General features: G+C 41.3%; 1 protein-coding gene across 1 annotated transcript in view; it reads right to left on the reverse strand.

The window, feature by feature from the left end:
• Nucleotides 1-26,907, reverse strand: part of chek1 (checkpoint kinase 1) — a 34,087-nt gene that overhangs the window by 6,300 nt on the left and 880 nt on the right. Inside the window, exons 2-9 of the mRNA XM_063038792.1 lie at nt 26,078-26,166; nt 16,635-16,858; nt 15,713-15,777; nt 13,956-14,025; nt 10,859-11,047; nt 7,631-7,735; nt 2,681-2,776; nt 464-575 (exon numbers count right to left, since the gene is read on the reverse strand). Of these exons, the coding sequence (XP_062894862.1) occupies nt 464-575; nt 2,681-2,776; nt 7,631-7,735; nt 10,859-11,047; nt 13,956-14,025; nt 15,713-15,777; nt 16,635-16,858; nt 26,078-26,145 (929 nt within the window). The 5' untranslated portion in view covers nt 26,146-26,166. The remainder of the gene's footprint in view (nt 1-463; nt 576-2,680; nt 2,777-7,630; nt 7,736-10,858; nt 11,048-13,955; nt 14,026-15,712; nt 15,778-16,634; nt 16,859-26,077; nt 26,167-26,907) is intronic.

Raw genomic sequence — 26,907 nt, forward strand, 5'->3', positions numbered from 1 at the left:
AGCAGGTCTAGAAGGACAAGAGCTGAAGGTACATGGAGGCATAAGCACCACCACACCCAAAATGCAGATGATGCCTTTGGGGAACATAGGGAACTATAATCCTTGGGATTCCACAAAAAAAAAAGTTTCATTTGGAATGTGAATTGGGATTGTGGGATATTGATAATATTGCTGGAATGGATCATTTGCACAACTTCTCTACATAAGATGATGATTTGTGTATATCCACCTTTAATCAACTGGGGTATACTGCATAATGATTCATTTTAAAATGAGTTTCTCACAACCAAACTTTCATTTTACATTTGGGTAGTGTAATCAAGAAGATTTGTTGTACAATGCTATCCTGTCAGTCACAGGACAATGATCCAAATATATACATTCAACCCAATAAAAAAATTCCTTCCAAGAAATATTATCTAAATGTGATATCAGTGCAAACTGCTTTTTCATAGTCACTCACCTCCAGGGCAGATCACTAACAGGGGCCAGGTCCACATTGGAATGAATGTGTTTAGAGAAAGGTCCCTGAGAATCATTAGAGCAACCAGAGGTCAACCGAGTTCTCTTCACACCTGAATAAAAAAATGAAATGAAACTGAGAACCGGGCAAAACAGTTTGCAGCATACTGCACAGAAAATTTCTTTGCTCTCAGGGTTCCTGATCATAGTCAATTCTCAAGAATGCTAGGCTCCCAAATGTGCTGACAAGTCTCAAGAACAGTCAAATAGTGAAACTTCATTCAAAATACCAGATTAATTTTGATCCATATTCTGCCATGAAAACACTGGTCTGTTTTATTATAGTTTTGAATAACTAATTGAACTTAAATTCCTCAGTGGCAATGATAGGATACAGACTCATGTTTCTGAATTCATAGTCATACTTTATTGATCCCAGGGGGAAATTAATTACTAGCCAATTTAAATAACCACTATGCTCCTTACCCATCTTAATGCAATTATTACAAAAACTTGTTGCCAATTTGTATTCTTACTTAGTCTGCAAGCAAAAATAAGCATTGACATTATTGTTCATTACTGTCCAAGAGCAGGAAAAGCTATAACAAGCAAGCTTCATTTTAGTCTAGAAAGAAAATGGTTAAGAGCTCCTTATCAGAGATGTAACTGGTAAATTAGAGATATAATATAACAAGATCACTATGACAAATAAGGAAATAAAGACATAAATTAGAGAGAAACTGTCAGGAACTGATAAGGGGAGATTCTTTGAAAAGAAAAATGAACAAGAACCAAATGTTGGAGCAGTTGGATTAAGATGGTAAAGATGGGGGCAAGGATCATAGCAGTAAAGGGACTGCTAATCGAGATGTACAAGTTCAAATATTATCACAGCAGCTGGGAGTTCATCTTTAGTTAATTAAATAAATCTGAAGTAAGATAGCATCACTAATGATAATCAGAAACTCATCTGGTTCTCAGAGTTTGTTCAGGAAATCCAACTTTGCTTATTCAGTCTGCCCTACACGAGTCTCTAGACCCACAACGATGTGAATAGCTCATAAATGGCCTCAAATGGCCTTGCGACTTATTCAAGAATAACTGAGATCAGCAGCAGTGACTTTGCCATCAATGCCCACCTCTCAAGAATTAGTTTTCATACAGAAAATTAATGTTCTGCTATCCTATGAGAACAGTTGAGGAATGGATTTGATGGGCTAAGTGCTCTAATGGAATAAGCATTGGACATTGAGCATCAAATAACATCCCAAAAGATGCCTCACTAATTCCCCAACCTCTCCCTCAAGAGTATATTAAGAGCAAAACCCAATCTCACTTGCAGAACAAACAACTTAATAACACAATTCTATTCCAAAATGATCTGGTTATTCACAATCTCCTAGATTATAGAAACACCATTTTGCAACACCTCTCCCATTTTCCAAATAAATTACAAGCTCTCCACCAAACTGATCAACATACAAACTATAGAATTATAATGGACCTGCAACTGTATGAGCCTCTGGTTGGCCACAAACAGAAGAATAAATCTAATCCTGGTTACATAACTTCAGGAACAATATGACATTCTAAAAGGTGCAATCAATATTTAGACGTGGTTCCTTGCCGAGTGTGCTCAGCATGGAGGATACATTGGAGATGTTAGGATTGTTCTCTTTGGAAGAAAGAAAATTGAACAGGATTTCATACAGGTGTCTGGATGAAGTCAGATAGAAGGAAGCTGCCCCCATTAGAAAATGGTTCAACATCCAGGCAGCATAATATTTTAAGCAAAAGGTAATCCACATATTACAGAAGGAAACATGAAGATATTTTCCCCAAATCCTGTGGGAATGAAGGAAACAAACCTGTAGGTGGTGGCTTCAAAACAATTAATTCAATTGGACTTGAGCAAAGAACTTGCAGGGCTACAGGGAGAAGAGTAGGAGATTGCCCTACTTTGTTTGATGGGCTGAATGCCCTCTTTCAGCGCCAAAACAATTCTACGATTTCTCTTTTCTACTGAAAAAGCTGGTAGGAAGAGGGAAGCATGGTCCAAATTGTTCCCTATTATCTCAAGTGCTGCATCCATTTCCCAAACAGGTTCATCAGTTATTGTCCTAATAAAGGAAAAGATTCACTTTTACAACCCACAATGAATCTACTTGTCTTGCAGTCCAGAGTTACTGGTCATGATTGCTGTATCAAAATAACTCACCTTTTTTAAACTGGTTACTGAACCACTTGTCCTTTTTGATATCTGAAATAGTGGCTCTGCTCTTTGGACCTTCAATTAGAATGTTGTTCAGCAGACCTGTGCAGACCAGAAACAATCATACAGTAGAGAATCTTAACAAAATTAAACAAACAAGTGTAAAAGTTTCCAATCTGCTCCTCTCCACCCACAGTAAGGCACTGTACACTGAATATTAGAAATTCATAAACAAGCAACTCTGCAGATGATGGACACACATGAAATGCAAGTCAGGCAGCAGGTCAGAAGAGGAGTCAAAGGGGAAACCAGAATGAGGTATGGAAAAAAGAAGGTGGAGAAGGGAAAAATTACTGGAAGTTAGAGAAATCGATGTTAATGTTATCAAGTTGGAGACTACCTAGAGGCAATGAGGTGTTGCTCCTCCAACCTGAGTGTGGTCTCATCGTGGCAGTTGTGGAGACCATAGCTAGCATGTCAGAATGGGAATGGGAAGTTAAATTAAAATGAGCAGCCACTGGGAAATCCTGCCTTTTGTGGTACACTCAGGTTGGAGGAGCATCACCTCATATTCCATCTGCGTAGCTTCCAACCTGATGACAAGAACATCGATGTCTCTAACTTTCAGGTAAATTCTCCACCCCCCCCCCCACTTCTCTCCCCTCCTACCACTGATGAGCTCTGCATGGGTGCAGGAAGCAGCACCAATGCAATCAACAATGTAGCGTAGAAAGAGTTGGGGAGTGTTACATGTACACTTGGAACATGGACTGTTCCATATAACCAAAGAAAAGACAGACATAGCTGGGGTCTATGCAGGTGCCCATGGCTACACCTTGGGTTTGGATAAAGTGAGAGGAACAATCAAGCAATGAAAGGTAAGGGAACTATGAGGTTGGTGGTAGTGTGGGAGGACAATGGCCTGATGGTCCTTTTGAAGGGGTAAGAGGAGATGTCTCTGAGAGTCACTGCTTGGCCTCAGCAATATAGAGGGCAGTTGGCAAACTACAACAGCACCACCCCCTTGTCTGCTGGTCTAACGGTGAGGTTTGGATTGGTGTAGAGTGGAGGGCACTGCAATGAAGTTTGAATACAAGAGAGGAGTGCTGAAGTAGAAACAGTTAATGTCTCGTTACCAGTTAGAAATGAAAAGAACCAGAGTGGGCAGAAGACCAGAGCAGGGTATCCAAAAAGAGGAGGGTTGGAAATGGGAGAAGGGGTCTTCACTGGGGGTGGGGAATCCTTGCCAAAGAAACAGGCTTGGGGACTGAGGCAATGGAAGAAAATTCAGCATGGAACTTACTGAGCTGCAGGCATCGGGGACAAATGTAAGTCCCTTGCTGAGGACAGAACGTTCTGCCTCAGAGAGGGGAAAGTCAGAGGTAATGGTAAAGATATGGCAGGGAACACAGTGGGGTCAGAGGGGAGGGAGTATTGGGGTTCAGAGGAATGAGAAAGGGAAGTGAAACAGTTCAAAATTCGGAGAAATAAAAAATTTATGTAGAGTTAGTTTAAATGGGTGGCTCATAGTCAGCACTGGGCTTGAGCAGATCATGCTCAAGGGCCAGTTACTCTGACTTCCCTGCCATTTATTTAAATCAAACATCAACACCTTGGCTGTATCATTCGTAATATCTCAAGCCCTCATTAGTCAAAGTAAGTTTATTATCAAAGTGCATGTGTTACCATATACAACCCTGAGATTCATTTTCTTGTGGGCATACTCAGTAAATCCAATAATCATAATAGAATCAATGAAATACAGGGTGGACAAACAACCAATCTGCAAAAGACAGCAAACTGTGCAAATACAAAAGAAAAAAAAAGTGATAATAAATAAATAAGCAATAAAGTGATAATGTGAGATGAAGAGTTCTTAAAAATGAATCCATATGTTGTGGGAACAGTTCACTATTCTATGTGAACGAGACGAGTGAAGTTATTCCCCTTGGTTCAAGAGCCTGATGGTTGAGGGGTAGTAACAGCTCCAGAACCTGGTGGTGCGAGTGCTAAGGCTTCTGTACCTTCTTCCTGATGGCAGCAGTGAGAAGAGAGCATAACCTAGATGCTGGGGGGCCCTGATGATGGATGCTGCAACACTCCAAATAGATGTGCTCAATGGTGGGAAGGCTTTATCCGTGATGGACTGGGCTGTACCCAATAATTTTCGTAGGATTTTCTGTACATGGGCATTGTCCAGATGTTCCAGGGTTGAGTGAAGAGCCAATGAAATGGCATTTGCAGGACCTGTTGTGTCACTAGGCAAACTGGAGCGGATCCAAGTAACTTCTCAGGGAGGAGTTGATGTTTCATCACTGGCCACTCAAAACACTTCATCACAATGGATCTAAGTGCTACTGGATGATAGTATTGAGGAAAGTTACCACGTTTTTCTTAGGCACCAGTATAACTGAAACCTGCTTGAGACAGGTGGGTGCCTCAGACTGCTGAAATGAGAGGTTAAAGATCTCAGTGAACACTCCAGCCAATTGATCAGCACAGGCCTTTAGTACTCGGCCAGGAAACCCATCTGGGCTGGATGCTTTCCATGGGTTCACACTCCTGAAGGATGCTGTCACATCGGCCTCAAGAGACTGAAATCACAGGGTCATTGGGGCTGTGGGAGTTTATGAAGGTTCATTCATGTTTTGACAAAGTGAGCACTGAAAGCATTGAGCTTGTGAGATCGATATTGTCACCTATGTCACTTGATTTTACTTTAGGTAGTAATAGCATTCAAGCCCTGTCACAGCTGTTGAACATCCTTCATTGATTCTAGTCTGAAACTGCCACTTCACCTGTGAGATGGTTCTCTGGAGATAGTACCAGGAGCTCTTGTGCTTTACTTGTTCGTCAGACCTTTACATCACTGATCTGGCCCACAGCAGATTGTCGATCTCATGATTCATCCAGGGATTCTGGTTTGGGAGACTAAATGATTTTGTGGGGGGACACTTGTCCACGATCACATAGGACAGGGGCATGGACTTCCTTTGCATGACAATACCTGTGGCTATTACTCAGGCCACTAAGGTTATAATTACATATAACAATCAATCCCTCTATAGTCCAGGTCCCAGATTCATCTTTTATGTAAAACTACCCACATTCCTTACCCTCCCCTGCCCAGTATACTAGATTCCAGCTCCCGCTGCACACTCGAGCCTAGCTCAAAACCTCAAAACCCTGAAAACCCTGGATCTGGCCACATACCAACTAAGACCTCCATTAAACCATGCTGATTTGCCATGGTATGACGCGAAGCCCAGACACCACGGCTTTCTTTACATACTTTGGCATGTTGCAAACTACAGCTACAGTATTTCCTAGTTTGTCACTACATCATTTCTATAATACTAACATATTTTTTGCTTTTTAACTGTTTCAGAAGCTGCAGGAATTTCGGAAGATCACTGCTAATCCTGTACAGCCATCTCCTTATCCTTGCTGCTTACAGAGCAAAAGAGCACAAAGAACTGAAGAGCGAGGAAAAATTCCTCAAACATCTCCCTCTATTGGGAGAGGAGCTTTCATACACTATATCACAAACAATGTACATGAACCACAATATTTAGAATCTGGACAGACAGACAAGAATGGCAACTATCCGGAACCAAGTCCAAAAAGATGAATGCTATCTTCTATCAACAGAAATTCTTAAGTCTACCGCAAAGGCTTAGTGAAATTGAAAGTTTTGCTTTGAATTTCACAGATGTTTTGGCTGAGGATAATAAATAACCACTGCTTTACTTCAAGGATAATTTGCAGTCAATTATTGAAAAACATATACTAAACAGAAACCAAAAACCAAAGTTTCAACTTCAGGTCAGTCATGAGTCAGTGTAGCATTCTTGCTGTCAAATCAGGAGGTCATGTGTTCCATTCTTACTCTGGTGACGGGAGCACAAAAATATGGGCTGACATTCCAGTGCACCATAGCGAGGGAGTTCCACGTTATCAGAAACGCTCTCCTGCTGATGAAATGATAAATAAACTGCCTATTTCCTATAGCTCAACATATCCCTTAGTACCCTGTGAAGAACGGGCAAACTTCCCCAGTATCCTCAAACTAACAGATCAACTTTTTTTTTTAAATTTCCTGTAACTTGCAATTTGTGATTTAGAATTGCCTAGAAAGACAATGATAAAACTTCAAAAGCTATGTATAGACCATGATGTACTTTGGAAAGTCACCCATCCATGAATAGCACTACTTTTTTATTGAAAAGGGCTATGAGATACTGTACAAAGATACAAATGGAAAAATTACATAGATCAAATCTTCATTCTGATTCCAGTTGAGCAGACTAATCTCATTCAGATGGCCACAAACTGGTTCAGTGTTACTAGGCTTGTTAATGGGATGAATGAGAGCAAGAAAAATAAACATTGGTACACAGTACTGTCAAGGAACATATTCTTCAGGAAACACATGGGCACCAGATGAAGACAGCGTTCAGAAAGCTGTGGTGTCCATTGCCTCTGAGCCTCCTAGCTCACAAGTCACCTGAACACGAATTTTGGGCAACAGAAGGCATCTGCACACAAAGACCCAGACCCAACATTTGGTGTCTAACTTGGAGGGGGAAATTAAAAAATTAAGACAAAACCACAAAGGCTAGTAAACAGAAATAAAAACTGAAAATGCTGGAAAAACTCAACAGGTCAGACAGCAACTTTGATACAGCTCCATGTACTTTACGCTGATCAGTTAGCTTTACTCAGCTCTAGCTGCTTTATATTGTCTGTTAATCCAAAACACACCACACAGTTCAATTATGGACATCCCATAAACAAGATTGCTACACTCTCAATCTGTGAAGAATTAAATAAGATAAAAACAATTGAGTTACTGGTAAATTGTGCAACAGCCCAAAATTATAAAACAACACCAAATTACTTGACTATACCCAATGCTGCACTAGCCAAAGGGCAGATCCCAAATCATTTGCTTACTCAATGGGAAAGGTTCAATCTTCTTCCATGGTGTCAGATATAGTTTCTTTTCATTCCAATCGCAGTACTCTTGGCAACTCACAGCAGGCTGGTCCCAGGGTAACTCTGTAACACAAAATCATACATCGTAAAGACCTGTGGCTAGTACATTCTGCCCAGGAGATGTGCCCTGGCACTTAAGAGCAGTCTCCCCATTCAATCACAGCTACACCACCATTTAAAAGAAAAGAATTAAATTAAATTTGAAAAACTTTTGCCTTGAAAACAGCCAAACTTTAAAGTTTCCAAACCACAGGGGGAAAAAGGCAAAGAAGCCAGATTGTTCCAGTGCAAGGTATTTAACATTCTGTAATCTACAACTTAGTATTCTGCTATCACACCAATAGTGTTGAATGAATAGGGTTCAATGCATAGGGTTATTGAAACACTAATCTGCGGCTGGTCCTGCAAAAAAAAACATTGCTCCCCAAGGATGGACGAAAGAAACTATTATGTTAGAACATATTAATTTAGATATGGCATTGCATAATTAAACAGGATTAAATTAATCTTATACAGGTGTCCCCCGCTTTTCAAATGTTCACTTTACGACACCTCGCTGTTACGAAAGACCTACATTAATTACCTGTTTTCGCTAACAGAAGGTGTTTTCACTGTTACAAAAAAAAGGCAGCACGCGAAAAAAGGCAGTGCGCGCCCCGAGCAGCTGCTCCTCCCCCGGATTCGGAACTGCATTCTAGCCGGCATTGCTTAAACACGTGCCTGTGAGCATCCGTTTGCAAGATGAGTTCTAAGGTATTGGAAAAGCCTAAAAGAGCTCGTAAGGGTGTTACACTTAGTGTAAAACTAGACATAATTAAGCATTTCGATCGTGGTAAACGAAGCAAGGGCAAAGTGAGTTTAGCTTGTGGAAGTTGACGAAGATGATGTTGAAAAGGTTTTGGCATCCCATGACCAAGAACTGATAGATGAAGAGCTGATGCAATTGGAAGAGGAAAGGATAACAATCGAAAACAAATGCAGTAGCGAACGGACCGAAAATGAAGTCGTCCAGGAACTGAACGTGAAGCAACTACGTGAAATTTTCACTGCAATGATAAAGTACGACTTTAATTTTGAAAGGGTACGTCGGTTTAGGGCATATTTGCAAGGTGGTTTGAGTGCTTACAAAGAACTCTAAGAGTGCTTACTATGATAGAAAAATGCGCCAGGCTAGCAGTCAAGCATAATGTCGTTTTTCAAGCCTTCCACATCAGACGACGAACCTCGACCTTCGACATCGAGGCAGGCAGACATAGAAGAAGATGACCTGCCTGCCCTGATGGAAACAGACGACGATGAGATGACACCTCAGTGTCCCACCACCCCAACCCCCGGGTCGTGGACAGATACCGATTCATGGAGAATGCAGCAGTAGCCGGGAGGCACCCAGCACATCTTTAAGAAAAAAAGCCGAAATAAACAAGCTAATTAATTAGGTGCCGCCCTGCACATAAATGTCGGCCCAGATCAGAAGCAATTGTGCTGGGTGCGTCCCAGCCACCGCTGTACCCCTGCATGCTACGCAGATCGGTATCGGTCAGTGGCCTGGAGGGTGGGGATCACTGCACCACCCCAACCTCCGACATCTCAGCCTAACACACCATCATCAGTGTGCTCTGCGCTGTCTTCCCAATTCCGGTAAGTGATACTACACTGTACATACATTATTTCTACTTTATACAGGCTGTGTATTTTTTTGCGTTATTTGGTATGATTTGGCAGCTTCATAGCTTAAAGGTTACTGGAGAGAGTGCTTTTGCCGAGAGCGCTTGCGCCATGTTTCTGCCAAGAGCGTTTGCATGAGATTTTCGCTACAGAGAACAGTGCAGGCAATGATTGTAGAGAAGTATTTTTACTTTATGTAGGCTGTGTATTTATCATATCATTCCTGCTTTTACTATATGTTACTGTTATTTTAGGTTTTATGTGTTATTTGGCATGATTTGGTAGGTTATTTTTGGGTCTGCGAATGCGCATAAATTTTTCCCATATAAATAAATGGTAATTGCTTCTTTGCTTTACGACATTCCGGCTTATGAACCGTTTCATAGGAACGCTCTACCTTCGGATGGCGGGGAAAACCTGTAGTTAAAAAATTGCTCTAGGAAAAAGTGATCATTGCATGCTAGGATTTGACAGTGAGAAACTCAGGCCAAAATTAATAGCACACTAAGTTTAAGGAGGAGCCATTACAGTGGCACAAGGACAGAATTGGCTAAAGTGGCCTGAAATAATTGATTAAAGAATAAAAGAGCCATTTCAAATCTGAGAAGATACATTCGAGAGAGAAAGAATCAGCCGCTGACCAAGAAAGAAGAGTGTGAAATTAAACAATAAGGAAGTCTTTCAAGATTGGGAACAGATTAGAAAACAACAAAGAGTGACTAGAAAAGTTATAAAGAAGTTGAACATTAAGCACACATTATTTTAAAATAAACCAGAAAATAATAAGAACAGTTAAGAATTTCTACAAGTATAAAAAAGGAAGTAGAGTTGGCTTCATTGTGAACAAGACTGGAGAATTAATAATTGGAAATGTTAGATTCCATATAACTACTTTGGGTCACTCTTCAGGGCAGTAGATATTAAAACATTCAAATAACAATAGATAATCAAGGGACTTGAAAAATTACTGTGCAACATCTAATAAAAGTAGAAAACTAAAAGCGGTTTGGGTTAATAACAGAAATACCATCCAATAGTCTGGGAAATTTGTTAGTCTAGCACCAAGTATGACTGATTATTAGTTTTACTGTAATTCGTTTGATGCTAAACTACACTTGTAACTCCAGCGACCTCAAGTGGCAAACAGCTGTTGTTACACTACTTGTTCTAAAGTACAGCAATTCGAGTCAAATTATAACTGTTCAGAAAATTTAACTCTGAAAATCCTTACAAGACAAAAGCAATCTGAATTCCAAAGATAGCATTTTAATAAATTAAACACCAGTTTAAACATTTAATTTATCATTGACGCACTATGCTTTAGCTTATAGCTTGTATGCAGACAATAGAATAATATTGCTGGAAAACATGCAGATTTTGTGCAAGTTGATTACACGGCAAAAGACACAGCAGAAACAGATTACGAAAGAAATTAATGAAGAGGGAGGAAAAAAGACAATTTGACATGATAAAATTCATAATTCAGATGGATCACTCCTCACATCTTAAAACTGAACCAACCTCCAGCCAGCATGGCAACAAGGACAATTCCACAGGACCACACATCCACAGGTTCTGCATGGAACTCCTTCCTCTTCAGTAGTTCTGGGGCAACATACGGTAAAGTGCCGCACATTTTATTTAATAACCTCTCCCGGCCATTGTGTCTATAAACTGTCGCCAAACCAAAATCAGAGAGCTTCAGGTTATCTGGAGAACAAAAACATTAGGCTAAGGACATGGCGCAAAGGACCGATGTTATCAAGACAAATACAGTCAGTACTGTGCAAAAGTCTTAGGCACACGTAAAAAAAAAATCTGTAAAGTGAAAATGCTTTCAAAAATAATGAAAAGTTTCTAAATATCAAAAGATTACGACAAAGGGCAGTAAACAGTAAAAGGTTAAATCAAATCAATATTTGGTGCGACCACCCTTTTCTTTTAAAATTGCATCAATTCTCTGAGGTACACTGTCGTGCAGTTTTCTAAGAAAATTGGCTGGTAGGTTGTTCCATGCATCTTGGAGAAGTTGCCACACACAGTTCTTCTGCAGATGTTGGTTGTCTCACTTGCTTCTGTCTCTCCAGGTAATCCCAGACAGGTCTCGATAATGTTGAGATCAGGGTTCTGCGGAGGCCATACCACCTGTTGCACAACTCCTTGCTCTTTTCACTGAAGATAGTGTTGTGCAAAAGCTTAGGAACACATGTACATCTACAGTGCCCAAGACTTTTGCACAGTACTGTAATTTTATGTATTGCATTGTACTGCTGCCACAAAAAAAAACAAACTTCATGACACCTGTGAGTGATGATAAACCTGATTCTGATACGAGTCTCTATTATGGACTGAGAGTGGGAAGGGAGCAGGGAGAGGGGGAATCATGGTTGGGAGAAGGGGAAGGGCGAGGGGAGGGAGTGGGAAACACCAGAGATATTCAGTAATGATCAATAAACCAATTATTTGTAATCAAGTGACCTTGCCTGTGTCTCAGAGCCTCGTGTGTCTGCACCGTCACCACCCCGACCCTCCTCTGCCACCTGTGCCACATCCCTCGCGGCACTCCACCCGCACCATTCCTAACATCCTTTGCACCCGCCAGATTTACAAACTTGCTCACTGCTCCACGTTGGCAAATATAGTACTGTGCGAAAGTCTAAGCATCTGAGATAAATATATACACTTTAGACTTTTGCACAGTACTGTCCCTCACATAGATTGATTCCTTCTACACCTGCTTGTTTTAGTTGATCAGTTTCATTCAGTCAGCTCATTGTGTCATTGATCATTAGCACCTGTTTGTTATCTTTGTTAAATCAGGCACTGGGCTACATACCAACAAAGTAATCACATTTTTATTTGAAAAGTGGTCTATTACAGGGGGGGGGGGCGGTCACAGATGCTCTTGCTGCCCGAGCAAGCCACTAGCCCTGTCCTCACTGGTCTGCCGACCCGACACCTGACTACAGATGTCTTTGGTCCCACGTCCATGTTGCTGGCCTTCATAGGTGTGGCATGTTGACTAACCAGAAACCTGAAATCCTTATACCTTGCTTGCTTCGAACATGGAAACCCTGCATAGCTAATCATATATTAGCAACAGCCCCACCAAGCACCCTTCCATGCAACCAGGAAAAATGACATGAAATCATGAAGCACCATTTTCTTTTAAGCTTTGAACCCAGGCTTCACCACCTTCATTCTTTGCATTTGAGATACCTGTACATAAAAGTAGAAAAGATATCCAAACTTTAAACCATCGCTCACCCAACACAGCCATGGGAATTTCCCAAATTTTTTTTTAGATTATGAGGACACGCAGTCCTCTTTTATTGTCATTTAGTAATGCATGCATTAAAAAATGATACAATGTTCCTCCAGAATGATATCACAGAAACACAAGACAAACCAAGACTAACAAAACTGACAAAAACCACATAATTATAATGTATAGTTACAACAGTGCAAAGCAATACCGTAATTTGATAAAGAACAGACCATGGGCACGGTAAAAAAAAAGTCTCAAAGTCTCTCGAAAGTCCCATCATCTCACGCAGACGGTAGAAGGGAGAAACTCTCCCTGCCATGAGCTTCCAGCACCGCAAACTTGCCAATGCAGCACCCTGGAAGCACCCGACCACAGCCGACTCGAGTCCGTCCGAAAACTTCGAGCCTCCGACCAGCCCTCCAACACCGAGCACCATCTCTGCTGAGCGCTTCGACCCCAGCCCTGGCAACAGGCAATAGGCAAAGCTGAGGATTTGGGGCCTTCCCCTCCGGAGATTCTCGATCGCACAGTAGCAGCGGCAGCGAAGCAGGCATTTCAGAAGTTTCTCCAGATGTTCCTCCGTGCTTCTCACATCTGTCTCCATCAAATCAGGATTGTGCAGGGCCCCTACTTAACAAATACGATATCACTTTGGAGTGGCCACGCGCCACCATCTTCTCCTCCCCTCTTTCACAAATCATTCGATAATAACCAGGGTTGAACCTTGCCCAAAGCCTTCTTACTGCAGAACCAAAACAGTCCGTTCAATCACCAGGTTTGCCTAGGTCAAGACACCATTAAATGAATTTGAGATAAGCTGCAGGGGAACGGGAGAAAAAAAAATTCAGCTGGAACCCCTATCACGTTCTCTTAGCATACACATCAAACAAATAGACCCATGGTTTGCAATACTCCCATTGATTCAGATGTTGCTATGAATACCAAAGCTCCAGTTCCAAAGTTTCGGTGACATGCAGGGAAATGTTCAAGCTTGATGGGTAGCCTCCTCCCACATCCTGTGGGCTAATGGATCTCAAAACTGTTTAACCATATAGAACAAATGCTCACCATCAGCTTGCACGGAGATGACTGCAGTTATTGAAGAATGTTTATATCTCAGCCCGTTACATTGCTAGAAATCCTTTGCACACTGAGCAAAGAGAACAAAGATACAAAAAGGACCACTGACTCAAGATCCATTCAGCTTTTCATTATTGTCAACGAGTATGAATATTGTTGCCTAGGGTTTGAGTATAGTTCTAAATGTCTGAAATGCTGTGAATAAGGCATAACAATACCCAATTTTTGTTTTATTGCACAATAAAAGTGAAAAGATTTACATTCTTATACCTCGGTCATCAAGTAACAGATTTTCTGGCTTGATGTCCCTGTGTGTAATTCCAATGCTATGAAGGTATTCCTGAAAGTAGGCAAAGACAAAGATAAATCAGGTATTTTGAATTTACATCTTTTTCGAAATCTCCAAGCCCACAAAATATCAATTATACAAATGGAACAGATTTATGGCAGAATTAGTGCAGGTGCCCCTCGCTTTTAACACCTCACTGTTACGAAAGACCTACATTAGTTACCTGTTTTTGCTAACAGAAGGTGTTTTCACTATTACGAAAAAAGGCAGCGCGCGATAAAAGAAGCGCGCAAAAAAAAAGCAGTGCATGCCCCGAGCAGCCGCTCCTCCCCCAGAACGGCATTCTCGCCGGCATTGCTTAAACACGTGCCTGTGAGCAGCCGTTTGCAAGATGAGTTCTAAGGTATCAGAAAAGCCTAAAAGAGCTCGTAAGGGTGTTACACTTAGCGTAAAACTAGACATAATTAAGCGTTTCGATCATGGTGAACGAAGCAAGGACAAAGCGAGCTTGACTTGTGGAAGTTGACGAAGATGATGTTGAAGATTGCCGATTGCGCCACCTCTGATCTGGGCCAACATTTACGTGCCAGGCAGCACCTAATTAATTAGCTTGTTTATTTTGGCTTTTTTCTTAAAGATGTGCTGGGTGCGTTCCAGCTACCGCTGTACCGCTGCATTCTTCGCAGATTGATATTGGTTCGCTGCCCGGAGGGTGGGGGGCCACTGCACCACCCCAACCTCCGACATCTCAGCCTAACACACCATCATCAGTGTGCTCGATGTCTTCATGATTCCCGTAAGTGATACTACACTGTACATACATTATTTCTACTTTATATCGGCTGTGTATTTTTAGGTGTTATTTGGTATGATTTGGCAGCTTCATAGCTTAAAGGTTACTGGAGAGCGCTTGCGCTGTGTTTCTGCCAACGGCACTTGCGTGAGATTTTCTGCCAAGAGCGCATGCATGAGATTTTCTGCCGACGGCACTTGCATGAGATTTTCGCTACGGAGAACAGTGCAGGCAATGATTGTGGAAAAGTATTTCTACTTTATATAGGCTGTGTATTTATCATATAATTCCTGCTTTACTATATGTTACTGTTATTTTAGGTTTTATATGTTATTTGGCATGATTTGGTAGGTTATTTTTGGGTCTGCGAACACTCATAAAATTTTCCCATATAAATAAATGGTAATTGCGTCTTTGCTTTACGACCTTCCGGCTTACGAACCGTTTCATAGGAACGCTCTACCTTCAGATGGCAGGGGAAACCTGTAACACTAATAAGTCAGATACAATAGCTGGACAATTGGTTCAGAGAATATTTTGTGACTTAATCTGGGTGCACATTAGACTTCCAATGCCTATATGAAAGTTGATTATTAAGGCTTGCCTAGAAGAATGATGAAACTTCTAAAGATGTTCATAGGCTGTGATGTACTTTGGGAGGTCACCCATCCATGAACAGCGTTTTTCTGTAAAAGGGAATTATGGTGAGCTCCAAAATTTATCTCATTTGAAAATTGGGACAAAGCACTGTTAATATCCTTATTGCTGGTTATAGTGCCAATTCAATTCCGGCAGACAAAGCTCTTCGAGAGCAAACATGGGCAGGTAAATAACACAATCCATCTATGATCATGCTCTGTAATGCACATCTAAATAGAGAAAACTGCTGCTGCACATCATAAACACTCACTTAAAACAAAAGGATAAATGATTAGGGGCACTTACCACTCCTGCTATCAGCTGCTGGAAAAACCTATGAGCATCTGCTTCAGGCATCCCCACATCAGGCTCTGTGGGAAGGCAGATCAAATTAATCAAAGGCTGAACTTGGTATCAGCTCGCAAATCATTAATATTGTCTGAAATTATGTCATTTTACATCACTCTTAAATTTAATCCCAATTCCCAGGCCTCATTTCAGTCAGGTGCCCGAGTAGATGGATTCTCCAACATGCCCTATTTAGGCCATAGACCAAAAAACATAGAAGGACAACTGAAAACAAAAGTTGCTGGTGAACGCAGCAGGCCAGGCAGCATCTCTAGGAAGAGGTACAGTCAACGTTTTGGGCTGAGATCCTTCGTCAGGACAAACTGAAAGAAGAGATGGTAAGAGAAATCGCTAATGCCAGAAATCTCTGACTATCTCTTTTCAGTTAGCCCTGACGAAGGGTCTCGGCCTGAAACGTCGACTGTACCTCTTCCTATAGATGCTGCCTGGCCTGCTGCGTTCACCAGCAATTTTGTGTGTGTTGCTTGAATTTCCAGCACCTGCAGAATTCCCATTGTTTGCATTTTTAGAAGGACAACTGAAGCAGCTTCTATAGTGAACTTTAAAGACTGTCCTATTTTGTTCCCGTAACATCTGGAAAAGTATTATGTACAACTTCAGATTTTCCATTTCTCCCATTATTAAGTTTTTTGGGTGTTCTATAGAGAGAATGTCTGGGAGTGGATGCCAGTTTTTTCTAGCTCAAGACACAATGGTGCAATTACTAAAGAACCCACACAAGTATATCCGTAAAAGCGACAGCAACTGTATAACCAAAATTATTAAAATTAGCCAATCCGTATACAAAATATCTTTAACCCTTTTCCCCCTCACCCCAAACTTCTCCATTTTAAACCCTAAATTTAAGCACAGATCCTACCTATTCTATCAAAGAGCTCTCCTCCACTGCAATACTCCAAAAACAAGTATTGGATATGTGCCTCTCGACGATGCCCGTAAAAGCGGACGATGTTTTCATGGTTCAACATCTTATTGATGCAGATTTCTTTCTTGATGTTATCAGGGCAGTCACGAGCATGTGTGGTGTCCACTTTCTTCACTGCCACTGCTTCCTTTGTTCGTCGATTAATTGCCAATTGTACCCTATGATCAAATACAAAGCAGTTATGTACATTGCAAAACTTCCGAATACTCCATTGAGTTAAACGCATCAGAAACAGAGCATGAGCCAATTGGCTCTTCATCCCTGCTTTCCCATGCAATAAGACTATTATTGATCTGGTTTTGGCCTCTACACCACTTTCTAACTCTCTCTGCACCTGTAGATTTCCATGTAGTTCATATGCCTGCAATATATTGTATACTAACTATATAACAATTACAGCACGGAAACAGGCCATCTCGGCCCTTCTAATCCGTGCCGAACTCTTACTCTCACCTAGTCCCACCGACCTGCACTCAGCCCATAACCCTCCATTTCTTTCCTGTCCATATAGCTATCCAATTTCACTTTAAATGACAACATCGAACCTGCCTCAACCACTTCTGCTGGAAGCTCGTTCCACACAGCTACCACTCTCTGAGTAAAGAAGTTCCCCCTCATGTTACCCCTGAACTTTTGCCCTTTAACTCTCAACTCATGTCCTCTTGTTTGAATCTCCCCCACTCTCAATGGAAAAAGCCTATCCACATCAACTCTATCTATCCCCCTCATAATTTTAAATAGAAAAAACTATAGAAAAACTACAGCAAAGAATCAGAATCAGGCCTTTTGGCCCTTCTTGGCTGTGCCGAACCATTTTCTGCCTAGTCCCACTGACCTGCACATGGACCATATCCCTCCATACACCTCCCATCCATGTATCTGTCCAATTTATTCTTAAATGTTAAAAAAGAACCCGCATTTACCACCTCATCTGGCAGTTCATTCCACACTCCCACCACTCTCTGTGTGAAGAAGCCCCCCCCCAATGTCCCCTTTAAACTTTCCCCCCCTCACCCTTAACCCATGTCCTCTGGTTTTTTTCTCCCCTTGCCTCAGTGGAAAAAGCCTGCTTGCATTCACTCTATCTATACCCATCATAATTTTATATACCTCTATCAAATCTCCCCTCATTCTTCTACGCTCCAGGGAATAAAGTCCTAACCTATTCAACCTTTCTCTGTAACTGAGTTTCTCAAGTCCCGGCAACATCCTTGTAAACCTTCTCTGCACTCTTTCAACCTTATTAATATCCTTCCTGTAATTCGGTGACCAAAACTGAACACAATACTCGAGCTTCAGCCTCACCAATGCCTTATACAACCTCATCATAACATTCCAGCTCTTATACTCAATACTTTGATTAATAATGGCCAATGTACCAAAAGCTCTCCTTACGACCCTATCTACCTGTGACACCACTTTTAGGGAATTTTGTATCTGTATTCCCAGATCCCTCTGTTCTACTGCACTCCTCAGTGCCTTACCATTTACCCTGTATGTTCTACCTTGGTTTGTCCTTCCAAAGTGCAATACCTCACACTTGTCTGTATTAAACTCTATCTGCCATTTTTCAGCCCATTTTTCCAGCTGGTCCAAGTCCCTCTGCAAGCTTTGAAAACCTTCCTCACTGTCTACTACACCTCCAATCTTTGTATCATCAGCAAATTTGCAGATCCAATTTACCACATTATCATCCAGATCATTGATATAGATGACAAATAACAATGGACCCAGCACTGATCCCTGTGGCACACCACTAGTCACAGGCCTCCACTCAGAGAAGCAATTCTCTACTACCACTCTTTGGCTTCTTCCATTGAGCCAATGTCTAATCCAATTTACCACCTCTCCATGTATACCTAGCGACTGAATTTTCCTAACTAACCTCCCATGCAGGACCTTGTCAAAGGCCTTACTGAAATCCATGTAGACAATATCCACTGCCTTCCCTTCATCCACTTTCCTGGTAACCTCCTCGAAAAACTCCAACAGATTGGTCAAACATGACCTACCACGCACAAAGCCATGTTGACTCTCCCTAATAAGCCCCTGTCTATCCAAATGCTTGTAGATTCTGTCTCTTAGTACTCCCTCCAATAACTAACCCACTACTGACGTTAAACTCACCGACCTATAATTTCCCGGATTACTTTTCGATCCTTTTTTAAACAACGGAACAACATGAGTCACTCTCCAATCCTCCGGCACCTCACCCGTAGTCACCGACATTTTAAATATATCTGCCAGGGCCCCTGCAATTTCAACACCAGTCTCCTTCAAGGTCCGAGGGAATATCCTGTCAGGTACTGGGGATTTATCCACTTTAATTTGCCTCAAGATAGCAAGCACCTCCTCCTTTTCAATCTGTACAGTTTCCATGATCTCACTACTTGTTTCCCTTAATTCCATAGACTTCATGCCAGTTTCCTTAGTAAAAACCCATTTAAGATTTCCCCATTTCTTTTGGTTCCGCACATAGCCGACCACTCTGATCTTCAAGAGGACCAATTTTATCCCTTACGATCCTTTTATTCTCAATATACCTGTAAAAGCTCTTTGGATTATCCTTCACTTTGACTGCCAAGACAACCTCATGTCTTCTTTTAGCCCTCCTGATTTCCTTCTTAAGTATTTTCTTGCACTTTTTATACTCCTCAAGCACCTTATTTACTCCGTTTCCTATACATGTCATACAACTCTCTCTTCTTCTTTATCAGAGTTGCAATATCCCTTGAGAACCAAGGTTCCTTATTCCTACTCACTTTGCCTTTAATCCTGACAGGAACATACAAACTCTGCACTCTCAAAATTTCTCCTTTGAAGGCTTCCCACTTACCAATCATATCCTTGCCAGAGAACAACCTGTCCCAATCCATGCTTTTTAGATCCTTTCTCATTTCTTCAAATTTGGCCTTCTTCCAGTTCAGAACCTCAACCCTAGGACCAGATCTATCCTTGTCCATGATCAAGTTGAAACTAATGGTGTTATGATCACTGGAACCAAAGTGCTCCCCTACACACACTTCCGTCACTTGTCCTAACTCGTTTCCTAACAGGAGGTCCAATATTGCATCCCCTCTAGTTGGTACCTCTATATATTGATTTAGAAAACTTTCCTGAACACATTTTACAAACTCTAAACCATCTAGACCCCTAACAGTATGGGAGTCCCAATCAATATGTGGAAAATTAAAATCCCCTACCACCACAACTTTATGTTTCTTGCAGTTGCCTGCTATCTCTCTGCAGATTTGTTCCTCCAATTCTCGCTGACTATTGGGTGGTCTATAATACAACCCCACTAATGTGGCCATACCTTTCCTGTTTCTCAGCTCCACCCATAAGGACTCAGTAGACAAGCCCTCTAATCTGTCCTGCCTGAGCACTGCTGTAATATTTTCCCTAACAAGCAATGCCACTCCCCCACCTTTCATTCCTCTGCCTCTATCACATCTGAAACATCGGAACTCTGGAATATTAAGCTGCCAGCCCTGCCCCTCCTGTAGCCAAGTTTCACTAATTGCTATAACGTCATAATTCCACGTGTCAATCCACGCCCTCAACTCGTCCGCCTTCCCCGCAATACTCCTAGCATTGAAATATATACCGCTATCAAGTCCCCCCTCAACCTTCTATGCTCCAAAGAATAACGACCCAACTTGTTCAACCTTTCCCTGTAACTTAGGAGATGAAACTCAGGTAACATTCTAGTAAATCTTCTCTGTACTCTCTCTATTTTGTTGACATCTTTCCTATAATTCGGTAACCAGAACTGCACACAATACTCCAAATTTGGCCTTACCAATGCCTTGTACAATTTCAACATTACATCCCAAGTCAAATACTCAATGCTCTGATTTATAAAGGCCAGCATACCAAAAGCTTTCTTCACCACCCTATTCACATAAGATTCCACCTTCAGGGAACTATGCACCATTATTCCGAGATCCCTCTGTTCTACTGCATTCTTCAATGTATGTCCTATTTTGATTAGTCCTACCAAAATGTAGCACCTCACATTTATCAGCATTAAACTCCATCTGCCATCTTTCAGCCCACTCTTCTGACTGGCCTAAATCTCTCTGCAAGCTTTGAAAACCTACTTCATTATCCACAACTCCACCTATCTTAGTATCATCTGCATACCTACTAATCCAATTTACCACCCCATCATCCAGATCATTAATGTATATGACAAACAACACTGGACCCAGTACAGATCCCTGAGGCACACCACTAGTCACCGGCCTCCAATTTGACAAACGGTTATCCACACTACTCTCTGGCGTCTCCCATCCAGCCACTGCTGAATCCATTTTACTACTTCAACATTAATACCTAACGATTGAACCTTCCTAACTAACCTTCCCTGTGGAACCTTGTCAAAGGCCTTACTGAAGTCCATATAGACAACATCTACCACTTTACCCTCATCAACTTTCCTAGCAACCTCTTCAAAAAATTCAATAAGATTTGTCAGACATGACTTTCCACGCACAAATCCATGTTGACTGTTCCTAATCAGATCCTGTCTATCCAAATAATTATATATACCATCTCTAAGAATACTTTCCATCAATTTACCCACCACTGACGTCAAACTCACAGGCCGATAATTGCTAGGTTTACTCTTAGAACCCTTTTTAAACAATGGAACCACATGTGCAATACGCCAATCCTCGGGCACCATCCCCGTTTCTAATGACATTTGAAATATTTCTGTCAGAGCCCTTGCTACTTCCACACTAACTTCCCTCAAAGTCCTACGGAATATCCTGTCGGGACCCGGAGACTTATCCACTTTTATATTCCTTAAAAGCTCCAGAACTTCCTCTTCTTTAATCATCATAGTTTCCATAACTTCCCTGTTTCCCTTACCTTACACAATTCAATATCCTTCTCCTTAGTGAATACCGAAGAAAAGAAATTGTTCAAAATCTCCCCCATCTCTTTTGGCTCCACACATAGCTGTCCACTCTGATTCTCCAAGGGACCAATTTCATCTCTCACTATCCTTTTGCTATTAATATAACTGTAGAAACCCTTTGGATTTATGTTCACCTTACTTGCCAAAGCAACCTTGTATCTTCTTTTAGCTTTTCTAATTTCTTTCTTAAGATTATTTTTACATTCTTTATATTCCTTGAGCACCTCATTTATTTCACGCTGCCTATATTTATTGTAGATCTCTCTCTTTTCCCAATATCCCTTGAAAACCATGGCTCTCTCAAACTTTTAACCTTTCCTTTCAACCTAACAGGAACATAAAGATTCTGTACCCTCAAAATTTCACCTTTAAATGACCTCCATTTCTCTATTACATCCTTCCCATAAAACGCATTGTCCCAATCCACTCCTCCTAAATTCTTTTGCATCTCCTCAAAGTTAGCCTTTCTCCAATCAAAAATCTCAACCCTGGGTCCAGACCTATCCTTCTCCATAATTATATTGAAACTAATGGCATTGTGATCACTGGACCCGAAGTGCTCCCCAACACATACCTCTGTCACCTGACCCATCTCATTCCCTAACAGGAGATCCAACACTGCCCCTTCTCCAGTTGGTACCTCTATGTATTGCTGCAAAAAACTATCCTGCACACATTTTACAAACTCCAAACCATCCAGCCCTTTTACAGTATGGGCTTCCCAGTCTATGTGTGGAAAATTAAAATCTCCCACATTCACAAGCTTGTGCTTACTACAAATATCTGCTATCTCCTTATAAATTTGCTCCTTCAATTCTCACTCCCCATTTGGTGATCTTTTATATACCCCTATATGTGTTACTATACCTTTCCCATTCCTCAATTCCACCCAAATAGCCTCCCTAGACGAGCCCTCTAATCTATCCTGCCAGAGCACCGCTGTAATATTTTCTCTGACAAGCAATGCAACACCTCCCCCCTTGTCCCTCCGATTCTATCACACCTGAAGCAATGAAATCCAAGAATATTTAGTTGCCAATCACACCCCTCCTGTAACCATGTTTCACTAATAACTACCACATCATACTTCTGGGTATCAATCCATGCTTTAAGCTCATCCACCTTTCTTATAATGCTCCTAGCATTAAAATAAATGCATTTAAGAAATTTTCCACCTCTTACTCTGTTCATCACTAACGGTGAAAACAACTTTACTATTTTCTTTTCCTTCCTTCTCCCCTACATCTGTTCCTACACTCTGGTACCCCCCCCCCCTTGTATCTAGTTTAAATCCACTGGAGCCTCTCTAGCAAACCTACTTGCAAGAATATTTGTCCCCCTCCAGTTCAGATGTAAACCGTCCCACCGGAACAGGTCCCACCTTCCCTGGAAAACTGCCCAATTATCTATAAATCTGAAGCCATATTCTATGGTTCTACCACAACTTTTAAGTGGAGAATTCTAAAGGATCACAATTTACAGAAGAAATTCCTCTTCATCTCCTGATCAATAGGAAACCAATTACTCAAACTATATCCCATTTTCTTGATCTCCTCACTTGGAGAAACATCCTCTCAGCATCTCGTCTGACAACACCCTCAGAATCTTGCTTCAGTAAGATCACCTCTCATTCTTCCCTACTTGCTCACCCCTCCCCCCATATGTGAATCCCTTGATCCAAGTATGCCCTTCTTTAAAGACGAGATTGAGACTGTACACAGAACACCAGGTGTTGTCTCATGAGCTCCCAATAAAGTTGCTACAAAACATCCTTACCTTCGTACTCCATAACCCTTACAATAAAGGCCAACATTCCATTAGCCTTTCTACTTACAAACCCCATTTTCAGAAAAGTTGGGATATTTTCCAAAATGCAATAAAAACAAAAATCTGTGATACGTTAATTCACGTGAACCTTTATTTAACTGACAAAGGTACGAAGAAAATATTTTCAAGTTTTACTAACCAACTTAATTGTATTTTGTAAACATACACAAATTTAGAATTTGATGGCTGCAACACACTCAACAAAAGTTGGGACAAAGCCATGTTTACCATTGTGTTACATCACCTTTCCTTTCCATAACACTTTTTAATCGTTTTGGAACTGAGGATACTAATTGTAGTAGATTTGCAATTGGAAATTTTGTTCATTCTTGCTTGATATAAGACTTCAGCTGCTCAACAGTCCGTGGTCTCCGTTGTCTGATTCTCCTCTTCATGATGCGCCATACATTTTCAATAGGAGATAGATCTGGACTGGCAGCAGGCCAGTCAAGCACATGCACTCTGTGTCTACAAAGTCACGCTGTTGTAGCCCGTGCAGAATGTGGTCTGGCATTGTCCTGCTGAAATAAGCATGGACGTCCCGGGAAGAGACGTGGCCTTGATGGCAACATACGTCTCTCTAAAATCCTAATATATGCCTCAGAGTCAATGGTAACTTCACATACATGCAACTCACCCATGCCGTGGGCACTGATGCACCCCCATACCATCACAGATGCTGGCTTTTGCACCTTTCCCTGATAACAATCTGGATGGTCGTTTTCATCTTTGGCACGGAGAACTCGACACCCGTTTTTTCCGAAAACTAGCTGAAATGTGGACTCATCTGACCACAGCACACGGTTCCACAGTCTTTCGGTCCATCTGAGATGAGCTCGGGCCCAGAGAACTCGCCGGCATTTTCTGCATAGAGTTGATGTATGGCTTCCTCCTTGCGTAATACAGTTTCAAGTTGCATTTCTGGATGCAGCGATGGACTGTGTTGAGTGACAATGGTTTTCCGAAGTACTCCCGAGCCCAGGAAGCTATAATTGTCACAGTAGCATGACAGTTTCTTAGGCAGTGCCGCCTGAGGGCTCGAAGATCACGCGCATTCAACAGTGGTTTCCGACCTTGCCCTTTACGCACTGAGATGTCTCTGAATTCTCTGAATCTTTTCACAATATTATGTACTGTAGATGTTGAAAGACCTAAATTCTCTGCAATCTTGCATTGAGAAGTGTTCCTTTTGAACTGACTAACAATTCTCTCACGAATTTTGGCACAAAGGGGTGAGCCACGACCCATCCTTGCTTGCAGACTGAGATGTCTCTGAATTCTCTGAATCTTTTCACAATATTATGTACTGTAGATGTTGAAAGACCTAAATTCTCTGCAATCTTGCATTGAGAAGTGTTCCTTTTGAACTGACTAACAATTCTCTCACGAATTTTGGCACAAAGGGGTGAGCCACGACCCATCCTTGCTTGCAGAGACTAAGCCTTTGATGGACGCTACTTTTATACCCAGTCATGATACCTCACCTGCTACCAATTAGCCTGCTTAATGTGGAGTCTTCCAAACCAGTGTTACTTGAATATTCTGTGCACTTTTCAATCTTATTTTAACTCTGTCCCAACTTTTTGTTGAGTGTGTTGCAGCCATCAAATTCTAAATTTGTGTATGTTTACAAAATACAATTAAGTTGGTCAGTAAAACTATTGAAAATCTTTTCTTTGTACTTTTGTCAGTTAAATAAAGGTTCACGTGAATTAACATATCACAGATTTTTGTTTTTATTGCATTTTGGAAAACATCCCAACTTTTCTGGAAATGGGGTTTGTATTTGTTTAACCTACATACCAGTCTTGTGTGCAAGAGAGATTCAGTTTGCACTGCAACATTCTATAATCACCTGTCTATTTAACAATCAAGTTTTTCATTCTTCCTTCCAGAGCAGGCAGGTAACTTCATTTTTTTGTTCAACATATTTCAAAGGCCACCTTCCTGCTCATTCACTTAACCTGTGCTTATCACTTTGCAGGCTCTTGTGTACTCTGCATCACCTGATAAGCCATTTATCTTTATATTTTCAACAAACTTGAGAACATACATCCGGTCTCCTCAGATTACAACCAAAGCATCCACTATCTCTGATGCCACTTATTTGTAAAGGTACAACAAATTAGTCCGGTACTTTTTCACTGATAAAAATAAAAGTTTCCCTCTCTCTACAGACCTTTGCCATCTATTATTATTTTCATTATTTAGAATCTGTACCTTTTCATTACCAATTTTACATTAAGCCTCAAAAATCAACATTACTTTTGGCTTTTTGCTTGTATTTCTGTAAAAACCCTGTCAATATTTTTAATAATTTTCTCATGTGTCCCACATTCTTTAGAATTTTTGTGACATACCTTGCAGTTTTAAACTTTCCCAGTCCTCTCGCCTACCATCAATTAATTAATCCTCATTATAACGCATGTTATTTCAAAGTTATATCATCCTAACTTCCTTGGGAATTCTCCACAGATGGTGCACCCTTCTCGTGGAGTGTTTCTTTCTCCAGACTTTTGCTGCAAGTTAAGAAATACCTCCTTAAATGAGTACTATTGCTGATCTACCAAATTAGTTTTTAAGAATTATTTTTTAATTCACTTCAGCGAAGTGCATGACTTACTCGCCATATGCTCCTTCACCCAAAGTCTGCACCAGATCCCAATCTTCCACAAATGGAACTGCCATCATCCTACACAATCACGAATGATGCTGAAAAAGGGAACACATCATCACAAGCTGAAGTCATCTTCAGGTATACTCGAAGGCGTGCAAGGAGGACAGCCAGAGACCTTTTCTCCCAGTGCAGAAATGGCTTATACAAGAGGGCATAGTTTTAAGATGACTGGACAAAGTACAGGGGGACATCAGGTATAAGAATTTTTTTTTAAAAAACACAGAGTGGTGCATGGAACACACTGCCAGGGTGGTGGTTGAGGCAGATACATTGGAGACACTAAAGGAATTTTTAGATAGGCACATGGATTTTAGAAAAGTAGAGGGCAATCTAGGAGGGAGTGGTTAGACCCAACATTGTGGGCCAAAGGACCTGTACTGTGCTGTAGTGTTCTATAAGACTGTCTTTGGTTATTGACTTTCCAGAATCCACACTTCATTACCAATGTAAACACGAGGAATTCTGCAGATGCTGGAAATTCAAGCAACACACATCAAAGTTGCTGGTGAACACAGCAGGTCAGGCAGCATCTCTAGGAAGAGGTACAGTCAACCTTTCGGGACGAGACCCTTCGTCAGGACAACCCTTCGTTCACCAGCAACTTTGATGTGTGTTGCTTCATTACCAATGCCAGATTTTACTGCACGTCCACAATTGCCCCAAAGAAAGTAACAGTGAATGCATCCTGAACAACTGCACTTCTTCTAGTTAAGGATCTCTGCACTCCTGATGGGGATGGCGTTCCAGGACTCAGACCTAGCCACCACAATGACGGA

The sequence above is a fragment of the Mobula hypostoma genome, chromosome X2 (genome assembly GCF_963921235.1).
Source record: "Mobula hypostoma chromosome X2, sMobHyp1.1, whole genome shotgun sequence".
Lineage (NCBI taxonomy): Eukaryota > Metazoa > Chordata > Chondrichthyes > Myliobatiformes > Myliobatidae > Mobula > Mobula hypostoma.